Below are 19,575 nucleotides of genomic sequence, written 5' to 3' on the forward strand. Positions count from 1 at the left end.
GCTCAGACATTCCTCCACCTATTTCACACATGGGCCTCTGGCCAAGAGGCCTGGATTTTAGACTCAGGGAGAGGTTAGTTCTTTACATACTTAAGGCTGGAGACAGACATCTTATTACTCATCTGAGCTCAGACAGTGGCACCTCTGGACATGTGCAGAAGTCAAGAGAGCTTTTTCCCAGGAAGCATAGGATGTTTGGGGGAGAATACTTGGATTTCTCTCCAGTTGCACTGTAAAGACAGTGAAATATTCAGAAAACCAGACAATTAAGTAGTTTAAGTAGTTAAAAATCACAAACATTCAGCTGGTATTATCGTTGGTGAAATGAAAACTGTAACTCAGTCCTCTTTTTATTGCACACAATTATCTTTAAATAAATGCTTTGCCACAAGGCCAAAATGTTCTTTCTAGGCACCCTGAGATTGGTATTTTTTTTAAAAAGTATCTGCAATTCAGAGATTGCAGAACAGTGATCCCAGCATCAGTCTCAGCAAAAGCCAAGTGTGAAAGCAGCCCCTGTGAAGAGAAGTGCAAATATGCTTCTTGGCAAAGAAATATAAGACAATGCATAATCACAGGGGACAAGTCTGGGTTACTGGCCTGTCTCTGCACCCCACAAAGAACTAAATACAGTCATACAGTCTATATGGGTCCCTTCTTCAAGACATTATTTACTGATATCACTGATACTTATTGATAAAGTGAACACTATAACAGATAACAAATCCAAACACTTTCTTTTGCCCAAGGCTTTTTGACTGAGAATTCCCTTTTAATAGAAATTAACTACTTTTCTGTGCTTTCTTCTGTGTGCTTTTCAGGGTTTTTTATAAACCATGATTTTGGGGTTTTTTATAAACACTTGATTCCTAACTGATCTGTTGAGAGATAAATTATCTATCACAGGCGAGTCTGGGTCCAGCTCCCGGGATTGTATGTACAAAAGTTGAGCTCTGTTTTCATGTTTTCTTAACTGTGACTCTTGCACTGCCATGTTATATTGACACAGGTTACTTTTCATGAAGGTGGATTTTCTGTAGCTTGTGCAAGGACATTCCTTTTTCCTAATTCGCTCTTCTGTTCACTTTTCCCAACAGTGCTGCTGACTAACATTTTGTAACACAGTTGGATTTTTTACCCTTTAGGTGACCGTGGGGATCAAGGCCCCCCAGGAGAACCTCCAAAGCTCATGCCCAGCATGATGATGGAAGTCAAAGGTGAAAAAGGAGATGTTGGAGAAAGGGGCACGAAGGGATTCTTTGGCTTAAAAGGTCAGTGGTCACAATAAAACAAGGCAAGCACATTCAGGATTATCAGCCAGTGCTTGTTCTCAGCTACCATATTAAATATTCCCTGCTCATTTTACCACTGTGCTGCAGCCTGCCTAGCAAGGTCTCTGACAGCAGAAGCTGAGCTCCTGGCTGCATTTCACGGAGTCACCCCCAAGGAAAGCTCTGAGGGGTGGGGGGTGGGTGTGTGTGGACTTGTACAGCACACTGTGGTGCCATGTTTCGAGACGGCCATTAGCAGGAAAACTTCTTACACACAAGCAACTGCGTGTCAGTCTTTCCTTACTTACATTTCTTCTTCCCTGCCTGCAGGTAGCAAGGGAATGCCAGGCCTTCCTGGAAAGACAGGAACCCCAGGGTCCCCTGGGCATCCCAGCTACGTGGCTGGTGTGAAAGGAGACATCGGCGCAAAAGGGCTGACAGGTCTGAAAGGGTATCCTGGTCCTGCTGGCTCTCCTGGCATCAGAGGCTTCCCTGGCACCACAGGAGTCCGAGTAAGTTCACACACATGAGGGAATGTTGGTGCCCCTGTGCTGGCATTCAGCTTCTCAGCAAGTGGCATTCACCCCTTGAAATTTTGCTGAACAACGGCAGTGCAAAGATAAAAATGCCATAAGCATTGAATAAATAGATCAAATATTTTTGCTTGCTCCCTCCAACATTAATTAAGCAGAGTCATTTATTTTCTCCTTGTGAGACATCCAAATTTCATGTGCCAACTTTTTGCCAATGAGGACCCAGATGGTTCCTTCTAGCTCCTTGGTTCTGTTGCTGCAGCTGCTGGTAAAAATTATTCTCAATGTTGGGCTTACTTTTCTTTTTCTCCCAGAACTTGATGGTATCACTGCCAAAAGTTACTCACTGTCACTTATTTAACAGTAAAAGAGCCTAAGAACCTTAGCTTCTAGAGGGTAATTCACTGTGATTCACTTCAGCTGCAAAATATGTTACACTGAAAGAAATAAATGCTTAGAAAAGGCCTGACAGTAGACTCACAGACATAATTTATTTAAGAGAGACAAAAACTATATGCCTTTCTCAGGTTCTCTTTGCCTTTAGGTTTCAGTAAAATTTTTTTTAACCAAGGACTGCAGGACTGTTACAGTTTAATCTCAGCCAGAAACTAAGCCCTACCCTATCACTTGGTCCCTCAAACATCCCCAGCAGGATGGGGAGAAGAGAATTGGAAGGGTTAAAGTGAGAGAACTCAAAAAGGTGAAAAGTGAATAAGAACAGTTTTCTAATTGAAATAAACTATCATAACAATAAATAATAATAATAATAATAATAATAAGGAATATAATAATGATAGATTAATAAAACCCAAGAAAGACAAGTGATACAAATGAAAACAATTGCCCACCACCAACTGGCTGATGCCCAGCCAATGCCCAAGCACTGTTACCCCCCAGCCTATTGTCCCGCCTGCCTTATATGCTGAGCATGAGGCCATATGGTGTGGGATATCCCTTGGGTCAGTTGGGATCAGCTGTCCCAGCTGTGTCCCCTCCCAAATCCTTGCTCACCCCCAGGCTGCTCACTGGCAGCGTGGGGTGACAAGCAAAAAATGTCTCGACACTGTGGAAGCGCATTTCAGTAGGAATGAAAACATCCCTGTGTTATCAGCAGTGTTTCCAGCACAAATCCAGCACAAAACAGTCCTGTACTGGCTACCATGAAGAAAATTAAATCTGCCCCAGCCAAAACCAGCACAAGGACTCACTACTTTATATGCACAATAAGATGTCCTCAATTTCAGACTTAAGCCTTTGCAAACATAACTTCTCCCTTGGTTGGTACTGATTTAGATTAACTGACTGCTGCCAAATCACTCTATAAAGTACTAAAGAAACTCAAAAATGGGAAATTTAATAGCCTTTTTAAAATATTTCCAAAACCAGCTGCTTGGAAGGTTGACTAAATGCTCATCCTCACTAACTGATGCCTGTTTTCAATCATACGATAGGGAGAAAAAGGCATTCCAGGAATTTCAGGCCATTTTGGTACTCCTGGCTCACATGGAGAAATAGGTGAGTTTGTTCTCTTATCTGAGCACCCTCCGTATTCATCACCCATCAAATACGTGACATTAAGATCTGAGGGGTCTCTGTTGCAGTGCTAGGTTTCGTTTAGCAAGCTGCAGCTTTCCCTGGGAGCTCAGCGGAGTGTTTAGGGCAGTGTGACCATTTTGCCCTCTCGTAGTCCACTTCGGACGGCTCCACTCTCTTGCTCCGGCAGCTCTCAGCTCTACAACACAGTGACAGCAAAGGAGGCGAGAAGGGTCCCTCCATAAGGGTTTCAGAGGACCTTTAATGGTTACACCTCGTCCCTGCAATCCCCAGAAACAGAGAGACCTCTTGATCCGGGTGCAGGGGGGTTTTATCAGGGGCTCAGGGGCGGTACATGGGCAGAGTTGGGGTACAGGAACCAATAGGGAGAGCCCGAGGGGAGGGGCCAGGGCTACGGGCAGGGGAAAGCGGGGTGGGGGAACAATATGGGATAAGAAAAGCAGTGAGTAAACGGATCACCACAGGTCTCAGTGGATCTTCAATCTCAAAGAGTCTTTCCACAGTCTTACAGAATGATATTGTAGATGTGGGAGGCTGTAAAAAGGTTAATACTGTTAATTTCATGCCACATGTGCTGTCCATGGATAAATCCATCTGTGGCAAGGAGGGAGGCTGTTCTACAGACTTTTTTTTGCTTTAATTTACTCCTCGTTTATTCTAGAAAGATAATTGTTGAATTTTGCCTCAAGTTGCAATTCCTCAAAACAACAGGAAGTACTGTTTAAATTAAAGCCTTACCACTCGTGTTCATTTTTATTTGAAATAGGTGATCGGGGAGATACTGTAAACTTACCAGGAATGCCAGGCCTTAAAGGGGAAGTTGGTGTGCCAGGCTTAACAGGTATTAATTTCACAGTTGCTCTTTGGATGTATTTCTTTCACATATTAAAGTTCCCAGAGGAAGGGAGGGGGAGTTTTGTATGGGCTCTTGAATGTGTGCTCTCATGACAGCTCCAGGAGAGGTTCATCTTTTCTTTATTGAAATAAATATGCGCTACATTTGCCTCTTCAACTGAAAATACCATTATAGCAGTAAACATCATCACATGCAACTCTAGTAAACATTTTTATATTATTTTTTTTGCTATTGATGACCAAAGGAGCATTATCAGGCCATGATTATAGAAGATGGGATAGCAAAGTCTCATAGATTTTGGATTGAGTTGTTAGGTAATGTATTAAAATTTCCCTGCACATGCAGTCCACTTGAACATCAGTGTCATATTCCACATAATTTGGGGAGTACTTTTAAAAACAAGTTCAGTGATCGTTTGGCCAGACGACTGTTCATGCTCCCAGATTACGTAAGCACCCTGACTAGAAGAATGTCTTTATGTGGCAAGACCAGGACCCATTCAGTAGCCAAGTTCACTTTATGCTTGTTTGCTTAGGGTTGTATAGATATTAAAATAAGGTACTGGTTTTGTGGTTTTCCAGGTATAAGAGGAGGTGTGGGGTCAAAAGGAGAAGGTGGTGATCCTGGTTTCCCTGGCATTGAAGGCCTCAAGGGCACACAGGGTGTCCCTGGCTCTGTGGGACCGGAAGGTAAAATATTCTTTTTAACACTTCAAAGAATAACATTGTTTAAGAGGAAAAAGAAAAATACTCTTTCCATCAAAAGAAAGTCATTATGTTTTTTAATATGTTCATCATTCTGTAAGTTGGTGAAGAGCAGTGACAAGGATGTGGAACTCACAGCAGAAGTTAAGAGAAAATTGCAGAAACCTAACTCTGCTTCATACCAGTTTTTGCTTCTTTATAGCAACCACGCGTCCAGTCAAAGTGTTGTATTGCTGGCATACTCAGGTATTCTAGTGTTGTCTCAGTACTACAAGGAGTGGGCTTTTCAATGACCTTTTCTGCCATAAATGAAGTCAGTATCCCCCAGGACACAGTTACAGAGCCTTCGAGCCAGGCTCATTGGCCAACTGTACAAGAGAATCCAAGTCAGGTTCAGCTGAGGCCAGATCATACACTCAGGACTTAAGAACATGTCTTGTTGCAGGAGGATCATGGAAAGGCTCTTTCAGAACAGTTGTTCCACATTTCTCCTTATTAGAGGGCTTAGAAACTCCAGGCAAAAGTGGAAGAGTTTTGATAGGTGCCTCACTGGGAAACAGTTCTTGTCTGATGAGCTTCTCAGTCAGAAAGGCAAAACAGGCACAGCAGAAGGGGAAAGTAAGTAACATGCACAGCAATGAAATCACTTATTGTAACTGGCAATAAAAGTCAAATTATCATTTTAATAGGAGGAGCCCACTGTCTTTTCTGAGGTTGTCAGAAACCTGAAATTTGTAATGAGTTTGTCTCTCCTACCTGTGCTCTCTTTAGTTTTCTTGCACTTGGATGAGCAGTGCAGTGTCATACAATGACATTAGGAAGGGAAAGTCTTCAGTTTGCTGCCTGGGGGAATGAAAGTAGCACAAGTTGGTGTTTTGGGCTGCTGGTTTTAAGGATGCTCATGACCAATGATTCATTGTTGTCACACAGGTTTGCCAGGACTGGTTGGCCCCCCAGGGCAGCAAGGAAGCCCTGGGACACCTGGATTTCCAGGTGAAAAGGGAACTCCCGGCTGGCCTGGCTTACCAGGACAAGCAGGTATTTGTACAGTTTCAGCTATTCAATCATTTCTGTCTGAACACTTGCAAATGTTCCTTTGGGGTGAAGAAGAAAGGGGGTTTTTGCAGTTCAGAGTGGCAGAGTTTCCCCTGCTAAAACATTTATTCCTCACAAAGTCCAGGTGTATTAACAAAGACACATGTGGTTGCTTTCTGATTTATGGCTTCTGGTGTCTTCTCAGCTCATTTTAACTGTTGATGACCTCTTCAACTAGGAAAGCAGTTTTCAGGAAACATATTCATTTTTCATGACAGCTAGGAAGAAAAAACAATAAAAAATTATTAAATATGCAGCAAGGGTAATGATATACAATATGAGAATATTAGAATGTGGCATTAGATAGCAAGCAACATATTTGTCCTACATCATCACCAAAAACTGTTAACTGATTCAGTATCGAGTTTCAAGAATAAATTCCTTACGGCTTAGACAGAATTGTGCTATCAAAATGCAGGTGATAGTTTAAAATGAAGCTGTTTATATCATAGGATACAGAATCTCAATGGTTGCCACTTAATTCCTTAATATATTAAGCTAGCAGGTTTTTTCTACCTTATAGCCAGAAATCACCCTGCTTTTAGTAAGATTCTTCTATCTGAATGTGCATCAAAGCTCAGCTAATACAGTTTTGAAGACTGCTTTTTTAGACAGTGAGGAGAGACAGACAGACACTTATTTTTCTGAGATTGAATAATCCTCCAGAGCTGTGGCCATTGTCTAGCTTTAACATCATATTCACCACTTTGACAGGTACAAATAGATGGAATAAATTTTACCTGTAACAATAGTAACAGTAGCTGTTAGACATTTCATTAGGGTTTTGTTGGGGTTTTTTAAATGAGACAGAGTGAATTGCTCCTGAAGACAGCTTTATTATAACCACATTTAGAGTCTACAATTATGTCATAATTGTCTTGGCTTGAGGATTTTGGAAAACTAAATAAGTACTAATAAAACTATGGAAGCAAGGCTGGAACTAATGGCATGCTACCAGATGGATCAGAGATATTTAAAAACTATCTCTGGAGTAATGAGTTTATCATATAATTACAAAATTTGCCAATCACAAACTATGGTGTGGTGTATTTCATAATAAACTTATGGTAATTAATTAATTTTCAGATAATACACCATATTTTAACACAGAATAGCATTTATTCAAGCTTTTTTTTTTTTTTTTTTGGCCCAGGAATATATATAGACTAATAGAAACTATTATGATAATCATGACTGTCGTTTTAAAACAGGCCAGCCTGGCTTAAGAGGAATCAGTGGACTGCATGGTTTACCAGGCACTAAGGGCTTACCAGGATCACCAGGTAAGTGAGGCTGTTACTCTGCCTGTTCACAGGCACAACATTGTGTTGGCTTCAAGTTTTGTTAGTGAGGTCTTTGTAATGCAACTTTCTAAACTGTGTCCTCAAAAGCTTTGGAATGTGCTTCATTATTGTGGGCTCTGGCAAACAACTTCGTACACCATGTGCTACCCCACAGGTGGATTAGAACACAACTTCAAATTATAACTTCTTTCCTCTGATAAAGTTAAAGCCTCAAGTTCTTTTTTCTCATCATGAGCCTTTTTTTCAATGAGCCATTACAGACTCATGTATTTTGTAAATCCACATGCTCTATACATGTACTTTAGCATGCATTGTTATATGCAGAAACATTTCAGCTTTCCTTCTTGTTCTGAACAACTCTCAACAGGTCCAGATGGGTATGGCTCTGCAGGTTTCCCAGGCACAGTGGGTGACAAAGGAGAAGCAGGAGAGCCAAGCAGAGTAGAAGGTGGCCGAGGACCTCCGGGCCAGAAGGGAGACAGAGGTGTTCCAGGTTTGTATTCCAGAGAATGGGATCCATCTGTTATTTGTTTCATCTGTGGGTGTTAGAGAGGTCACAAAGTGCATAGTTGTGTAGGAGAACTCCCGAAGTCAGGAAGGTCACTGTTTGGAGTTTGTGCTGCAGCTCAGCCAGCCCCTGCTCAGAAACAGCAGTGTGTATTCCCCAGTGCTGGACAGCCTGAGTCCTTCCCCATGGTAGCAACATCTTGTAGCACCCACTGGGCCCAGCAAGCTGCAAATGCCAGAGGCTACTCTCAGCCATCAGCTCCCCAAACATTTTTAATGAAGCTCCAGTTACACAAATGCATGACCCCTCTCTCTTTTTTTGCAAGCCTGTCCATATTTACCTTTCTCCTGAAAGCCTCACTGTTTGTCAAAGTGTGATGGTCCTGCTGACACCTCGGGGGCTCTGTTCCCATAAACGGTGCTTTGCTGGTGCCATCACCCCTCGTGCAGAGTAAGGTCCAACCCCCCATGCTGTAACAGGCTGTGCTCATCTCAGGATGGGTCACCACCTGGTTTTCATCCATCAAGAAGCCACCAGACTGATGTTATGAACAAATTACAGGGGTTTTGTGGGTTTGTTTTTTATATTTTTCCAACATTTTGGCTCTAAAAGGATTAAGGATTGACAGAGATATAAAACCTTACTGCCTTTGCCTGCGTGGTTCAATGGCTCATTCCTATTCTTTTGTGTTACACTTTATTGTTACTAACACGCTGTGCCATCTCAAACACTATTCAGAGATTTATTATCAAGCATTAGAAAAAGCAGCTTACCTCATCCATGGATATTTGTCACAATTATAAACAGAAGGTCGACTTCCTGACAACTTCTATATACTTTAAAAAATAATCTGTTATTGGTAGGGCAGATTTTTGGCCATTTAACAATTTTTCATCTGTAGAGAACTTCTTGGATTTGAACTTTTGGTTTTAACTGACCCCAGAAAATGCTAAGTGTGAGCCCTGACTCTGCAGGCACAGAAGAACAAAGCTGCTTTCCTGCCTGCTTCAGTATACCTAGGGTATTTTGAGTACTTGCTATCTTGAAATATTTTACCTGGCAAACACGAGATTATTAGTATTCTACACAGTGAGATGTAATTAGCTACCCAGAGAGCTTTGGCAGAGAACTAGTATTTTAAAATTCTTTAAAAAAAACCTTCCACAGTAACATCTGAAAAAATAAAAATCAGTAGGAATTGCAGGTGTTTTCTATTTTGAAAATCCCACTTTTTAGTCTAAGGTGAGTCCTTTTAATTGCAATTGTGCATTTTTTTTCTTGCAGTACTGATTATTTCTTCTCTTCCTTTCAGGAGTCCCAGGACCCTTTGGTATTCCTGGGCAGGAAGGATTTCCAGGGCCTCCTGGGATTTCAAATATATCAGGATATCCTGGTGATAAAGGTTCCCCAGGTCTAGATGGAGTGCCAGGTAATTCATGCAACAGCAGTCACTGTTATTTCTGAATTGATTCAGTAAAGTAGCCCTATTAAACACAACACTGAAATTGTTGGACGGAACTAATGGTACATCAGATAACAGAGACAGACCTCTTGAAAGCAAAAGGCAGTTCCTCCAGGTTGTCCTGATGAAAGGATTTGAATTTCATGCAAATAACATTAAATAATCCAGAATTCTCTTAACAACTTTCAGAAGTATTATGCTAATCTACTACTCTAAAATCTGAGGTCTGTGGCAGACTTGTAAGTCTATTAAATATTGTGTTAATCATTTACAAAATCCTCCTATGTGAAATGACCATGCAAGCTAAATTTCATTGGAAAGCATTAGCTCTTCCCTCTTAAAAATACCTGTTGCTTATTGGAGTGCACAGTCATTTCAAACTGTGGTGCCACTCTGAAGAGCTTTTAGCAGTTGTTCCACTAACATCTTTATATGATGGATGGAAATTTTTATGTAAACTCAGCAAAAACTTAGGCAAACCAGCTGAAAACCAGCAAAATACCTAGGCTTCCAAGTTAAAAGAGAATGTTAGTCGGCCTGACTCTGTATAGTGGTTCCAACTCTCCAAGCAGTCAGGGGAGTGGAAACAGGAACACCATGCCCCAGCCAAAATGGTGAGACAAGTGTGGCTCACTCTTACTTTGCCACATACATCTTGCATTTGTATCCTCATGTGAGCCAGCTTCAAAAGGCAGCACAAGAGATGCCCCACTCAAAACCCTAGTTAGTAAGTCACCCCCTCCTCAGAAACAAGGTCCAAATGCCTTGTAAGCAGCAGAGGTAACTGAAGAGAAACCTGCCAGGTTTAGCTTCAGGCAATATGCAATTCTAGAAAAAGAAGCTGTTCCCATAATTCCCAAGACAGCATGAAGTACTTCTCTGTGGAAGGTATCTTTCAGCTTTTTACCGGCTAGGCTAGTGGTTTAATGCCTTAGAAAGCCTCGAGCAGCCTAGAGAGGTAGCACGGGCAATCCAGCACTTTAGTAGCTCTAAAATCGGTACCTGTATCAGCTGCAAAGCAAATCAGCAGAAGCAAAGAGGGAGAAATATAGCTCCCTGCTCGCTCAATTTCCTGCAGTTAGAAGCTTTCAAATGAGACAGACAACAAGAGATGTTCACAGGAAAGTAGCTGAGCTGAGAGAGAGTGGAGCCTCCCCTTGACCATCTTTTATTAGGAGAAGGGGAAAGGGGAGGACTGGGGGCGGACCCGGGGTGACCGGCCAATCAGACACTGCTAAAGAGTCTGAGTTACATTTGGCTTTGCCCGCGCTTGGAACAAAGGAGCTCGGAGTACATGGCAGAAGCAAGTGTCTTTGGGAGGGGGAGGGGAAGCTCAGAACAGGCAGCAACACTTATCTAGTTCCAGATGTTCAACTGAAGCACTAAGATACACAGAACAGTAAGTCCTTGGCTCTGAGTCAGGTACTTGATGCTCTCTGATTTCTCTCTAGCTACTTGGATAATTTAGGATGAAGCAAGGAGGCACCCAGTGAAGTGGGGTATTTACTGGTGAAGGAATAGTTCATTGAAGGCTGTATCTCAGCAGGCACCTTATTTCTGCTGAAATCTTGCTTGAGATAACACTGAATTTTGTGGGAGCTTCGTGCTCTCATTCCTCTGCCACTGCTGCAGACAGCTATGCCAGCCTGAGAGCAGGAGCAGGAGTACTGAGTAAGTCTGCTGAGGAGCTAAACATTTGCTTCCTGCTTAAATTAAGGAAATAGAACCTGATGGGATACAGTTAGATAGTTCTGTTATTTTCCTTTGTGCCCAGGTGTTAAATATAAACAGATTACAATCTATATGTCCTCTAAACAGGCTATCCAGGACCACAGGGGCAGCCTGGAATACCTGCTCCACCAGGAAGCAAAGGAGAAAGTGGACAAACAGGTAGGGCTGGAGAAATTGGCCCAAAAGGAAGTAGAGGTGATCCTGGATCAGCAGGAAGACCTGGCCTGCCTGGATTCCCTGGACTAAAAGGTAAGGATGGGAAATGCTGATCTTGGCAGGAAGCAGGCGAGCCTTCTATGCTACAGCAGCTTTAATACTGTGACTTTTGCACTCACTTGATTTGTACTGAAATGCAATAATGCCACTTGTCATTTTGCATTAAAGGTCGTAAGGGTGAACAAGGTGTCATCGGCTTTATGGGCACAGCAGGATTTCCAGGTGATTTGGGACCTATTGGACCCAAGGGAGATAGAGGAGTAACTGGTAAGTGTGTGCAGTCAGATGTGTGACTCCTTTCTAAACCACTCATTCTCCAGCTCCACAGAGCTGATCTAACTGGCCCTGCTCTGAGCAGGAGGTTGTGCTAGGAGACCTCCAGAGTCCTCTGTCCTGCATGACTGTGTAAATTCTGGCAAATTCCAGAGGACAGATGCCTGAATTTAACATGAGAAGTCAATTTTTTGCCTTTATGAATTTAATTTGTATGAGGTGCCAACTCCAAAATCAGAGCTACTTTTTGGGGTTAAAAAAAAGAATTTCTTGTCTAAATTAGTCCTCCAGAGTAGACATACTGGATATTTAAGGAGACCTTTAAAATCCATCACTCCATCTATACCATCGTGTATTTGTGTCTCTTGAAGCCCACCAAAAGATGGTGCTGCACCTCAGAGGTGTGGCAGTTTGGGGGGAACTTCCCGGCTTCCCATGTCACAAATGAGGGAGCAGTAGCATCATTAACTTCCTTCTGCTTATCTGTGTACTGTCCAAGTGAAAACAATCTCTTGAAGATTATCCCATACTTGGAGATTGTCTCATCTTGGGCATCCCATACCCACACATATTTCCCCAATATAAAACAGCTGCTATACCCAAGCTGGTTGAGTTGCAGACCATAGACCCTCTCATACGTATGCAGCCAAGTAAGAGCAACATATCTCTGGATGAAAGTACGTTAAGGAAAAATACAGGGTGGTTGGGTTTTTTTTTAATCAAACTATCTCATCCCCCTTCTAATGACAGGCTTCCAGGGACCTCCAGGCTCTCCTGGGCTGCCCCCTCTTCCTCCAAGGCTGGTTGCTGAGCAAGGTTCACCAGGTCCTCGTGGAAATATAGGACCTCAGGGAAGCCCAGGAGATATGGGACCTCAGGGCCCACCAGGAGATCCAGGTAGGAATCACACATTCAGACTGCAAGCTGTTCCCCTTAGCAGAATGAGGCCACCAGAGCACTGCTTGTCTGTAAGCCAGAAAGGAGAGTCAATTTTTGGTCTTCCAAAGCTGGGGCTTCAGCTTTTTTCCTCCTCCTAGCATTCAGAGCGTAAGCAAAACAGGAGGAAACTTTGGCAACACTCATGTAGCCAAATCTACACAGTAACACTCAGTAGCCAAAGCAACATCAGATACGGACCTGGCACAAACCAAGACTGAACGTGTTTGGTGGGAAAGTGCACATCCTTGTGGGAATGCTGTCAACTCAGGGAATAATGTAGTGTTAGTGACATATGGACCTGATGCAGTGCAACTTTCGCCATGAGCCTCATCAGAGATAAGTGGTGCCAAGAGTGAAGAATTAGGGTTGTGGGGCTCATGTTGTCTTGATCCCAGCAACCTTTTCCAATGAACTTAGTGCTTTTTGCCTGAGCAAGTACCACAGGATCTTGCCTTCAGTGTAAATTAGTAAACCCAGCAGACAGGACCAAACATATGCAAGTAGAGCACATGTTAACAAAGTGGGATGGGCATGTTGATATGTCTGCAGTCACTGTGCTTACAACCATTGTTGTGTAAGGTTTCAGAGGCTCACCTGGAGAGCCAGGACTCCAGGGCAGGGGTGGCATTCCAGCTCCTCCTGGTTCCAGAGGGGAACAAGGAGGAATGGGATTTCAGGGTCCGGTGGGATTTGAAGGTAAGAGATATCACACTTCTTCCCTCTTTCTCATTTCTCTGCACTAAATTGCTCTGTAGTTACTGCATCAGTGGGAGGGGAGGGGAGGGGAGGGGAGGGGAGGGGAGGGGAGGGGAGGGGAGAGGAGAGGAGAGGAGAGGAGAGGAGAGGAGAGTTTCTGTCTTCAGAGATACTTCAAAAGGGACAACTAATTAACTGTTAACAGTTACTGTAGAACAGTATTTTCAGAATAAATTTTGATAGCTGTAGATGTCAGTACACTCATGAGTTTGTTTTGATCTGAGTGTATTCGTTCTCTCTAAGTATCTTCACCCTAGTGTTTAACTAACAGTTACATTCATGGAGGTGAATGGCTGGGTAGGTGATACTTGGATAGATGAAGTTTAGGGGAATGTATTTGTAAAAGAAATACCTGTGTCTTTATCAAATCAAAGAGCAGAACTATTACTATCTTAGCTAAGCACACAGAGAAAAAGGTATTTGCAGAGCACAGTTTCAAGTGTATGGATCAAATGCAAGAAGTCTAACAACTATTGGTTAATATTGGACTAAGAAAATATTTTAAAGGAAAAATATGCTCATCTGTACACAGAACTTTATTTTGACTTTCCCTAGTTCTGATGTGAAATACACTATCTAAGAAACTGGGGAGCCTAATCCAGCACCAATGTACTTCAAAAGCAATTGTTACAATCCTAGAAATGCAGCTCTTTTAACAATAACTTACCATAAAGAAAAGGCATCATGCAATTAAGCTGTTCATCAGCAGCTTAGCTGGAATATCAGCTAGCACCAAATCATTTGTGGGAGCACAAACTCAGCTGGATTCTTTCTTTTCTGCCTTCTCTAAGGTCAGCCAGGTCGCCCCGGTAGCCCTGGGCCACCAGGCATGCCGGGTCGCAGTGTCAGCATGGGCTACCTGCTGGTGAAGCACAGCCAGTCCGACCAAGAGCCAATGTGCCCAGTTGGCATGAACAAACTCTGGAGTGGATACAGCCTACTGTATTTTGAAGGACAAGAGAAAGCACACAATCAGGATCTAGGTATGTACAAATATTGCTGGCAGCAGCCTCAATTCCAAAAACTGGGACTACAGCAAACAGGCTTAGGAAGCACCAAAATGAGAATATAAAAACAGCATGTCTTCGTAGAGCGCCCCCGAATGAGCAAGTCATTAGTGTTGTTCAAGGGAACCTGTAAAGCCAGCAAAACGTTCTGGACCACAGGGCTTGTGTTGTAACCGCTGGACTCTGCCTAGCAGGCTGCAGCTCCCTGTGAGCACAGCGGGGGTTTCCCAGGGCCATGCGATCAGTCGCATCCCAGAGTCCATTTCGGAGAGCCCCGCGACCTGGCTCCGGCAGCCAGCAGCGTTACAATGCGCTGGTGGTAAAGGAGGCAGAGAAGGGCCTCTCATGAGGGCTTGAGATGGCTTTAATCACATCTTGTCCCTGAGATGTTCAGAGGCAGAGAGAACGCATGGTCTGGGTGCGGGGTGGTTTTGTCAGGGGCCCAGGGGCAGTCCCTGGGTGGGGTTGGGGTACAAGAGCAAATAGGGAGAAACCGAGGGAAAACAAGCAAATAGGGAGAAACCTAGCCAGGGCTAGGGCAGGGAACAGGGGAACATGTGAAATAGGAACAGCAATGGGTTAACAGATCCCCACAGGCTTTCCTGACAGATACTTGGGAAAGAGCAGGAAACTGGAAAATGTGCATTGTCTTCTGTGAGAATGATTGCTTTTTTCTTCTTTTTTAACAGGGCTGGCTGGTTCATGTTTGTCTCGTTTTAGCACCATGCCATTCCTCTACTGTAACCCTGGGGATATTTGTTATTATGCAAGCCGAAACGATAAATCCTACTGGCTCTCAACTACAGCACCTCTTCCAATGATGCCCGTGGCAGAAGAAGACATTAAGCCATATATCAGTCGCTGCTCAGTTTGTGAGGCCCCAGCTGTGGCAATTGCTGTCCACAGCCAAGAAGCTTCTATTCCTCACTGCCCTGAAGGCTGGCGCAGTTTGTGGATCGGATATTCCTTCCTTATGGTATTTGGTCTCCAGTGTCACATTTTGTGCAGCAGTGGGTTTTAAATTTGAGTGTTAGTACTAGTAAGGCTGCTCTGCTTCAGAGCCAGCAAAAACAAAACCATGCATCGCACTGGGGAACCAGGGAACTACAAAAGTAATTTCTAGGAAGCAGAAGAGGAAGATGAAAATTTCTGTGAATTTCAGAGAACATTGTCTCTTGTCAGAGTAGCATCTGGAGACCTTACTTTATGTACAAAATAGTGCTTCAGAACTGAACAAAAGGACAGCTGTGACTTAACAAATAAAATTACACTGAGGTGCAACAGTAGCATATGAAACATTTTCACAGCCAAAGATTTGGAGTTACTTACATACATCACTACTAAGAAGCTGATCTAGGGGGGAAAAAAAGCAACAACACACTTTTCCCCTTCTTTTTGAAATTTAAAAATCATTGGTTTTTGGTTGAAGATTTTGAAGCCAAAGTCTTTCACTTATTCTGGAAAGAGAGACAGCCGCTAGTTGTTTTTCAAATTAAGTTTCAGTGATGTATCTCCAATGGCAATAAGAGCTCAGCTGTACATCCCATGGCTTACAGGATCTCTTTGATCTTGTGATCTTATAATCAGGAAAAGGGATGTTACACTTAGTGCTGGGTGTGCAGCAGAAGACCTACTGAAGGGCCTGACCTTTTTTTGCAAGACTACAGAGGGATCATATGAGCACTGGAGGGTAAAGAGCAGCTGAAATGTTACTGAATGGTCTGATGCTCATTTTTCTGACTTCCTTGATAAACACGAGAGTCAAAACCTGCAGCAGCATTTGTATGTCAAAAGCCAAAAACTTAAATTTTTCAGAAAATAAGATAAAGGGAAATCTGAAATTTGTTACAGAAAAAGAAAACCACGTTTTGAGAGAGCAGGTCAATTTTTTTTTTTACCATCCCTGTGTTTGACCTTTCTTTTCCTTCTATAAAAAGCCCTGATACCAATCTGATAGTTACCTCACAAGAATACTAAGAATTAATTAAATATTTGCAAAGCCCCATGTAAACACTGAGCATTGTTAAGAGCAAATCGTCACCTTAGCAAGAACCTTTTGCCAGGACAGAGTCTGTCAGCACTGTGGTACACACAGTGAGAAGAATTCCCATTTTCCCAGCTGGCTTTTGGAGCAAATGAAGTGTTTGGTTGTACGCATTTTTGCTTCTCAGGCAACTGTGGAAGTAGAGCACACGTGTGGTTTTCTCAGAGTACATACTGTTTTATTTCCTTGGCTTAAATTTGTCACCTCCTTCCCCTGAGTAAGGTACAATCCTCAGTCAGCACAGACTCTGCCCAAACAGCCGGAGAAGTCAGCAAGCACTCCACTATCATATATCCTATACGAGTAAGCACTGCAGAAGGATAAAAAGCCATAGTCAATACCAGAAGAGATGTTACAGGCATAGAGTTGGAGCTTGCAGACCAAGCATGCAATGCCAGTGGTCATCCTCAGGTTGCCAAGCAGGGCTGCTCCCAAGCCAGGGCTCAAACAGCAGCAGCAGTTTTTACTATCTGCTTTCCACCTCCAACTGCAGAGGCCTCAAAGCTGTAATAATTTATGCTGCTTCTTACATTCCCTACATTTACAAAACTATTTAAGAACTTTATTTTCCAGCTGCTTTCTTTTACATTGCAGATTCTTTCCGTTTCTAACAAGAATTCAACAGTATAACTTAAAAATACAGCTGTACAGCTCTTAAAGGGACAGAGAAAAGGCCCATTTTGTTAGTAACGCCTTTGACAGAAGAAAAGTAACATTCAGTTCACTATCACAGAACCTGTCAAAGGCAACAGTTGAGTGGTGTAGAGATGCATGATTTTGGTGTAATTTGCTGTCAAAAAACGTCCTACAGGGAACTAGTTATTATATAGAAGCTAATTCTGTTTCCACAGTGCTCCTCACATGCAATGCAGAGGAAGACAGACTTTATAATTTGGGAAATTCAAATTAGATGTACAGTGCAAAATTGTTCTTAGTGAGGGTAATGAAATAGAGGAGCAAGTTGCCCAGACAAGTTGTGGGAAGTCCATCCTTGGAGATACTAACAACTCTACAGCACCTTGGAGCAACTGAGGGCAACTTTGGTGTCGGCCCTGCTTTGAGCAGGGAACTGGATGAAGTAACCTCCAGTGGGCCCTTTCCACCTAAATGACTCTCCAATTCTAAGACTTCCAACAGTGAAAATCTTAACTATAGAAAAGATATTTGTTAGAAGATTTTAAAGATGCATCAGCATATGGGCTAGCTGCTTTATATCATTATAGCATAGCCAAACCCTTACACAGATGCAGGACTAGCCAACTTTCTGCTCTGGAGATAAGAATTAGGAGCAATTCTAGTGGTTTTTCTCTTTTCACACATGTAAGTTTATGAGAGCATTGCCTGAGGCTGCACTCTGAACACTGCTCTCCTTGTCTCCCTTAGCACACTGCTGCTGGTGATGAAGGTGGAGGACAGTCGCTGGTTTCTCCTGGGAGCTGCCTGGAAGATTTCAGGGCGACTCCTTTCATCGAATGCAATGGCGCACGCGGAACCTGTCACTACTTTGCAAACAAATACAGCTTCTGGCTCACCACGATCGACCAACCCTTCCAAAGCAAGCCCTCGGGAGACACACTCAAGGCAGGACTCATTCGAAGCCATATCAGCAGATGTCAAGTCTGTATGAAAAACTTATAGAAGTCTCTCACAGTATAAGGAACCACCTTATCATGTAGTTCTTATACAGTGGAGCCTTCTGTGGTGGTTAGACAATTGAATAAGTCATGTTGGTGCTTTTTTTAACTTATTACCTCAAAAGCTGAATGGAAATTAATTTTTTAAATGTCTGTAAAAGCAAATTAAGTATAGCACAAGTCTAACAGATCTAGTGCTGTGTTCTCCAACTATGCAGTATATATACACATTTTTTGCTAGTCTAATATTACATCATTTGCCAAATGATAGAAATACTCTCAGCTTTGAAACACCAAAAAAAACTTAGTAATAAAAGGTTTCCTTGGTCAGATACCCACTGCATTTACATGAAGAGAATATATGTATCTTTCTATTTACTGTATTTTCACAACAGTAAACACTAACAGCTGCAGTTCCATAAATTAACACAGGGTGATTTAAGTCCTAAATCATTGCAAAATACCAAAAATATACCATGGTCCAGAATGCTTATGTCTAGCATTGAAACCTAACTTAAGTTTTAGTATTTTATGCTTGGGCGTTTCAAACACACCCAACACAATATTTTTATTTTTTCAAGCCTCACCATGCTTTAGCACTTAACCACTGCCAATAACAAAGCCCACAGGCTCCCAAAAACAGTAACCGCAAAATGCAACTCTTTCAATTTGGTTATAAGTCTACATGATGAAAATTAGCGTTTTATTTTATAAGCTTGACGGGGTTTTTCCTAGACATACCCCAAGCCAAAGGATCCCTTGCTCCACTGTGCTGTGGACATTTCATGTGTGTCACACCACACAGCAGAAACAGCAGCAATTGGTTTTTGCATTGCACCTTTTCCCTTCTGAAATCAAGCCGCTCATCACAAACAGGCTTTAACCACATCATGTTGGAGCAGCACCCAGGATAGGGTTTGCAGGAGAAGGCATTGCTTGATGCCACACAACCCTGAAACACAGAACTTGCAGCCCTGCCAGCTGGCTCTCTGAAGGCATGCTGTCCTGGCAGCTGGGGACATGTGGCAGTGGGACAGCCACCATCCCAACGTGCACACAGTCATCCTTGCAAAAACAAGGGGGAGGGAAGCAGGGCATTTATCTGGCACCCTCTCAAGGCACATATCTAGCACCATTATCAAAACCATACAAAAGGTTTGATAATGGCCAGAATGGCTAGCTCTTTCCTTCTGTAGAAAGAAGCAATTTAGCCCAAAGTTGTCTGTCAACACTTCAAGACAGGAGGGGAAGAAGGATCAGCTACGAATTTCATGATCACATAATCTGATTAACATTTATAGCAATGACAGTTGATTTTTCAGTAACTCGCCTCGCTCCTGCTTCAGGTGCTTCTTGGCTTTTATTATTACATTCCAACCTCACTGCATCATAAATAAAACCTGTTTTTTCTACATCTCTATTTGTTGGTGATTTCTGTTTCGTAAACTTGTTTTTCCATATAATGCATATGGACTGCTCTGTTGAAATACTTTGTTTGTACTAAGGAATTAGAAAAGCACTCCCAGAAAACTCCTCCCACTGAAACTCAAACTCTTCAACCAGAATACACTTGTTTATTTCATGGCACTTAAAAAGATCTAAGAGGGAAGCTGTGTCTAAAATCACTTATTTAAGCTGAACAACTAAAATAGTATTTAATCTGTTGTTGGAATGATTAAAGAAAATAA

At 42.6% G+C, this 19,575-nt stretch overlaps 1 protein-coding gene across 1 annotated transcript in view; it reads left to right on the forward strand.

Annotated features, from left to right (window-relative positions):
• Window positions 1–19,301, forward strand: part of COL4A2 (collagen type IV alpha 2 chain) — a gene marked incomplete at its 5' end in the record, with an annotated part of 101,423 nt that extends 82,122 nt beyond the window's left edge. Inside the window, 16 exons of the mRNA XM_042032933.1 lie at window positions 1,146–1,271; window positions 1,602–1,783; window positions 3,256–3,319; window positions 4,125–4,199; window positions 4,796–4,903; window positions 5,849–5,956; window positions 7,225–7,296; window positions 7,685–7,810; window positions 9,138–9,254; window positions 11,106–11,267; window positions 11,403–11,501; window positions 12,258–12,404; window positions 13,026–13,142; window positions 13,994–14,185; window positions 14,899–15,185; window positions 17,637–19,301. Coding sequence (XP_041888867.1) covers window positions 1,146–1,271; window positions 1,602–1,783; window positions 3,256–3,319; window positions 4,125–4,199; window positions 4,796–4,903; window positions 5,849–5,956; window positions 7,225–7,296; window positions 7,685–7,810; window positions 9,138–9,254; window positions 11,106–11,267; window positions 11,403–11,501; window positions 12,258–12,404; window positions 13,026–13,142; window positions 13,994–14,185; window positions 14,899–15,185; window positions 17,637–17,891 — 2,237 coding nt within the window. The remainder of the gene's footprint in view (window positions 1–1,145; window positions 1,272–1,601; window positions 1,784–3,255; window positions 3,320–4,124; window positions 4,200–4,795; window positions 4,904–5,848; window positions 5,957–7,224; window positions 7,297–7,684; window positions 7,811–9,137; window positions 9,255–11,105; window positions 11,268–11,402; window positions 11,502–12,257; window positions 12,405–13,025; window positions 13,143–13,993; window positions 14,186–14,898; window positions 15,186–17,636) is intronic.
• Between the last annotated feature and the right edge of the window lie 274 nt (window positions 19,302–19,575).

Source organism: Corvus kubaryi, unplaced genomic scaffold (genome assembly GCF_017639235.1).
Source record: "Corvus kubaryi isolate FWS band 111438036 unplaced genomic scaffold, C.kubaryi_AGA036_p1.0 133, whole genome shotgun sequence".
NCBI classification, from domain to species: domain Eukaryota; kingdom Metazoa; phylum Chordata; class Aves; order Passeriformes; family Corvidae; genus Corvus; species Corvus kubaryi.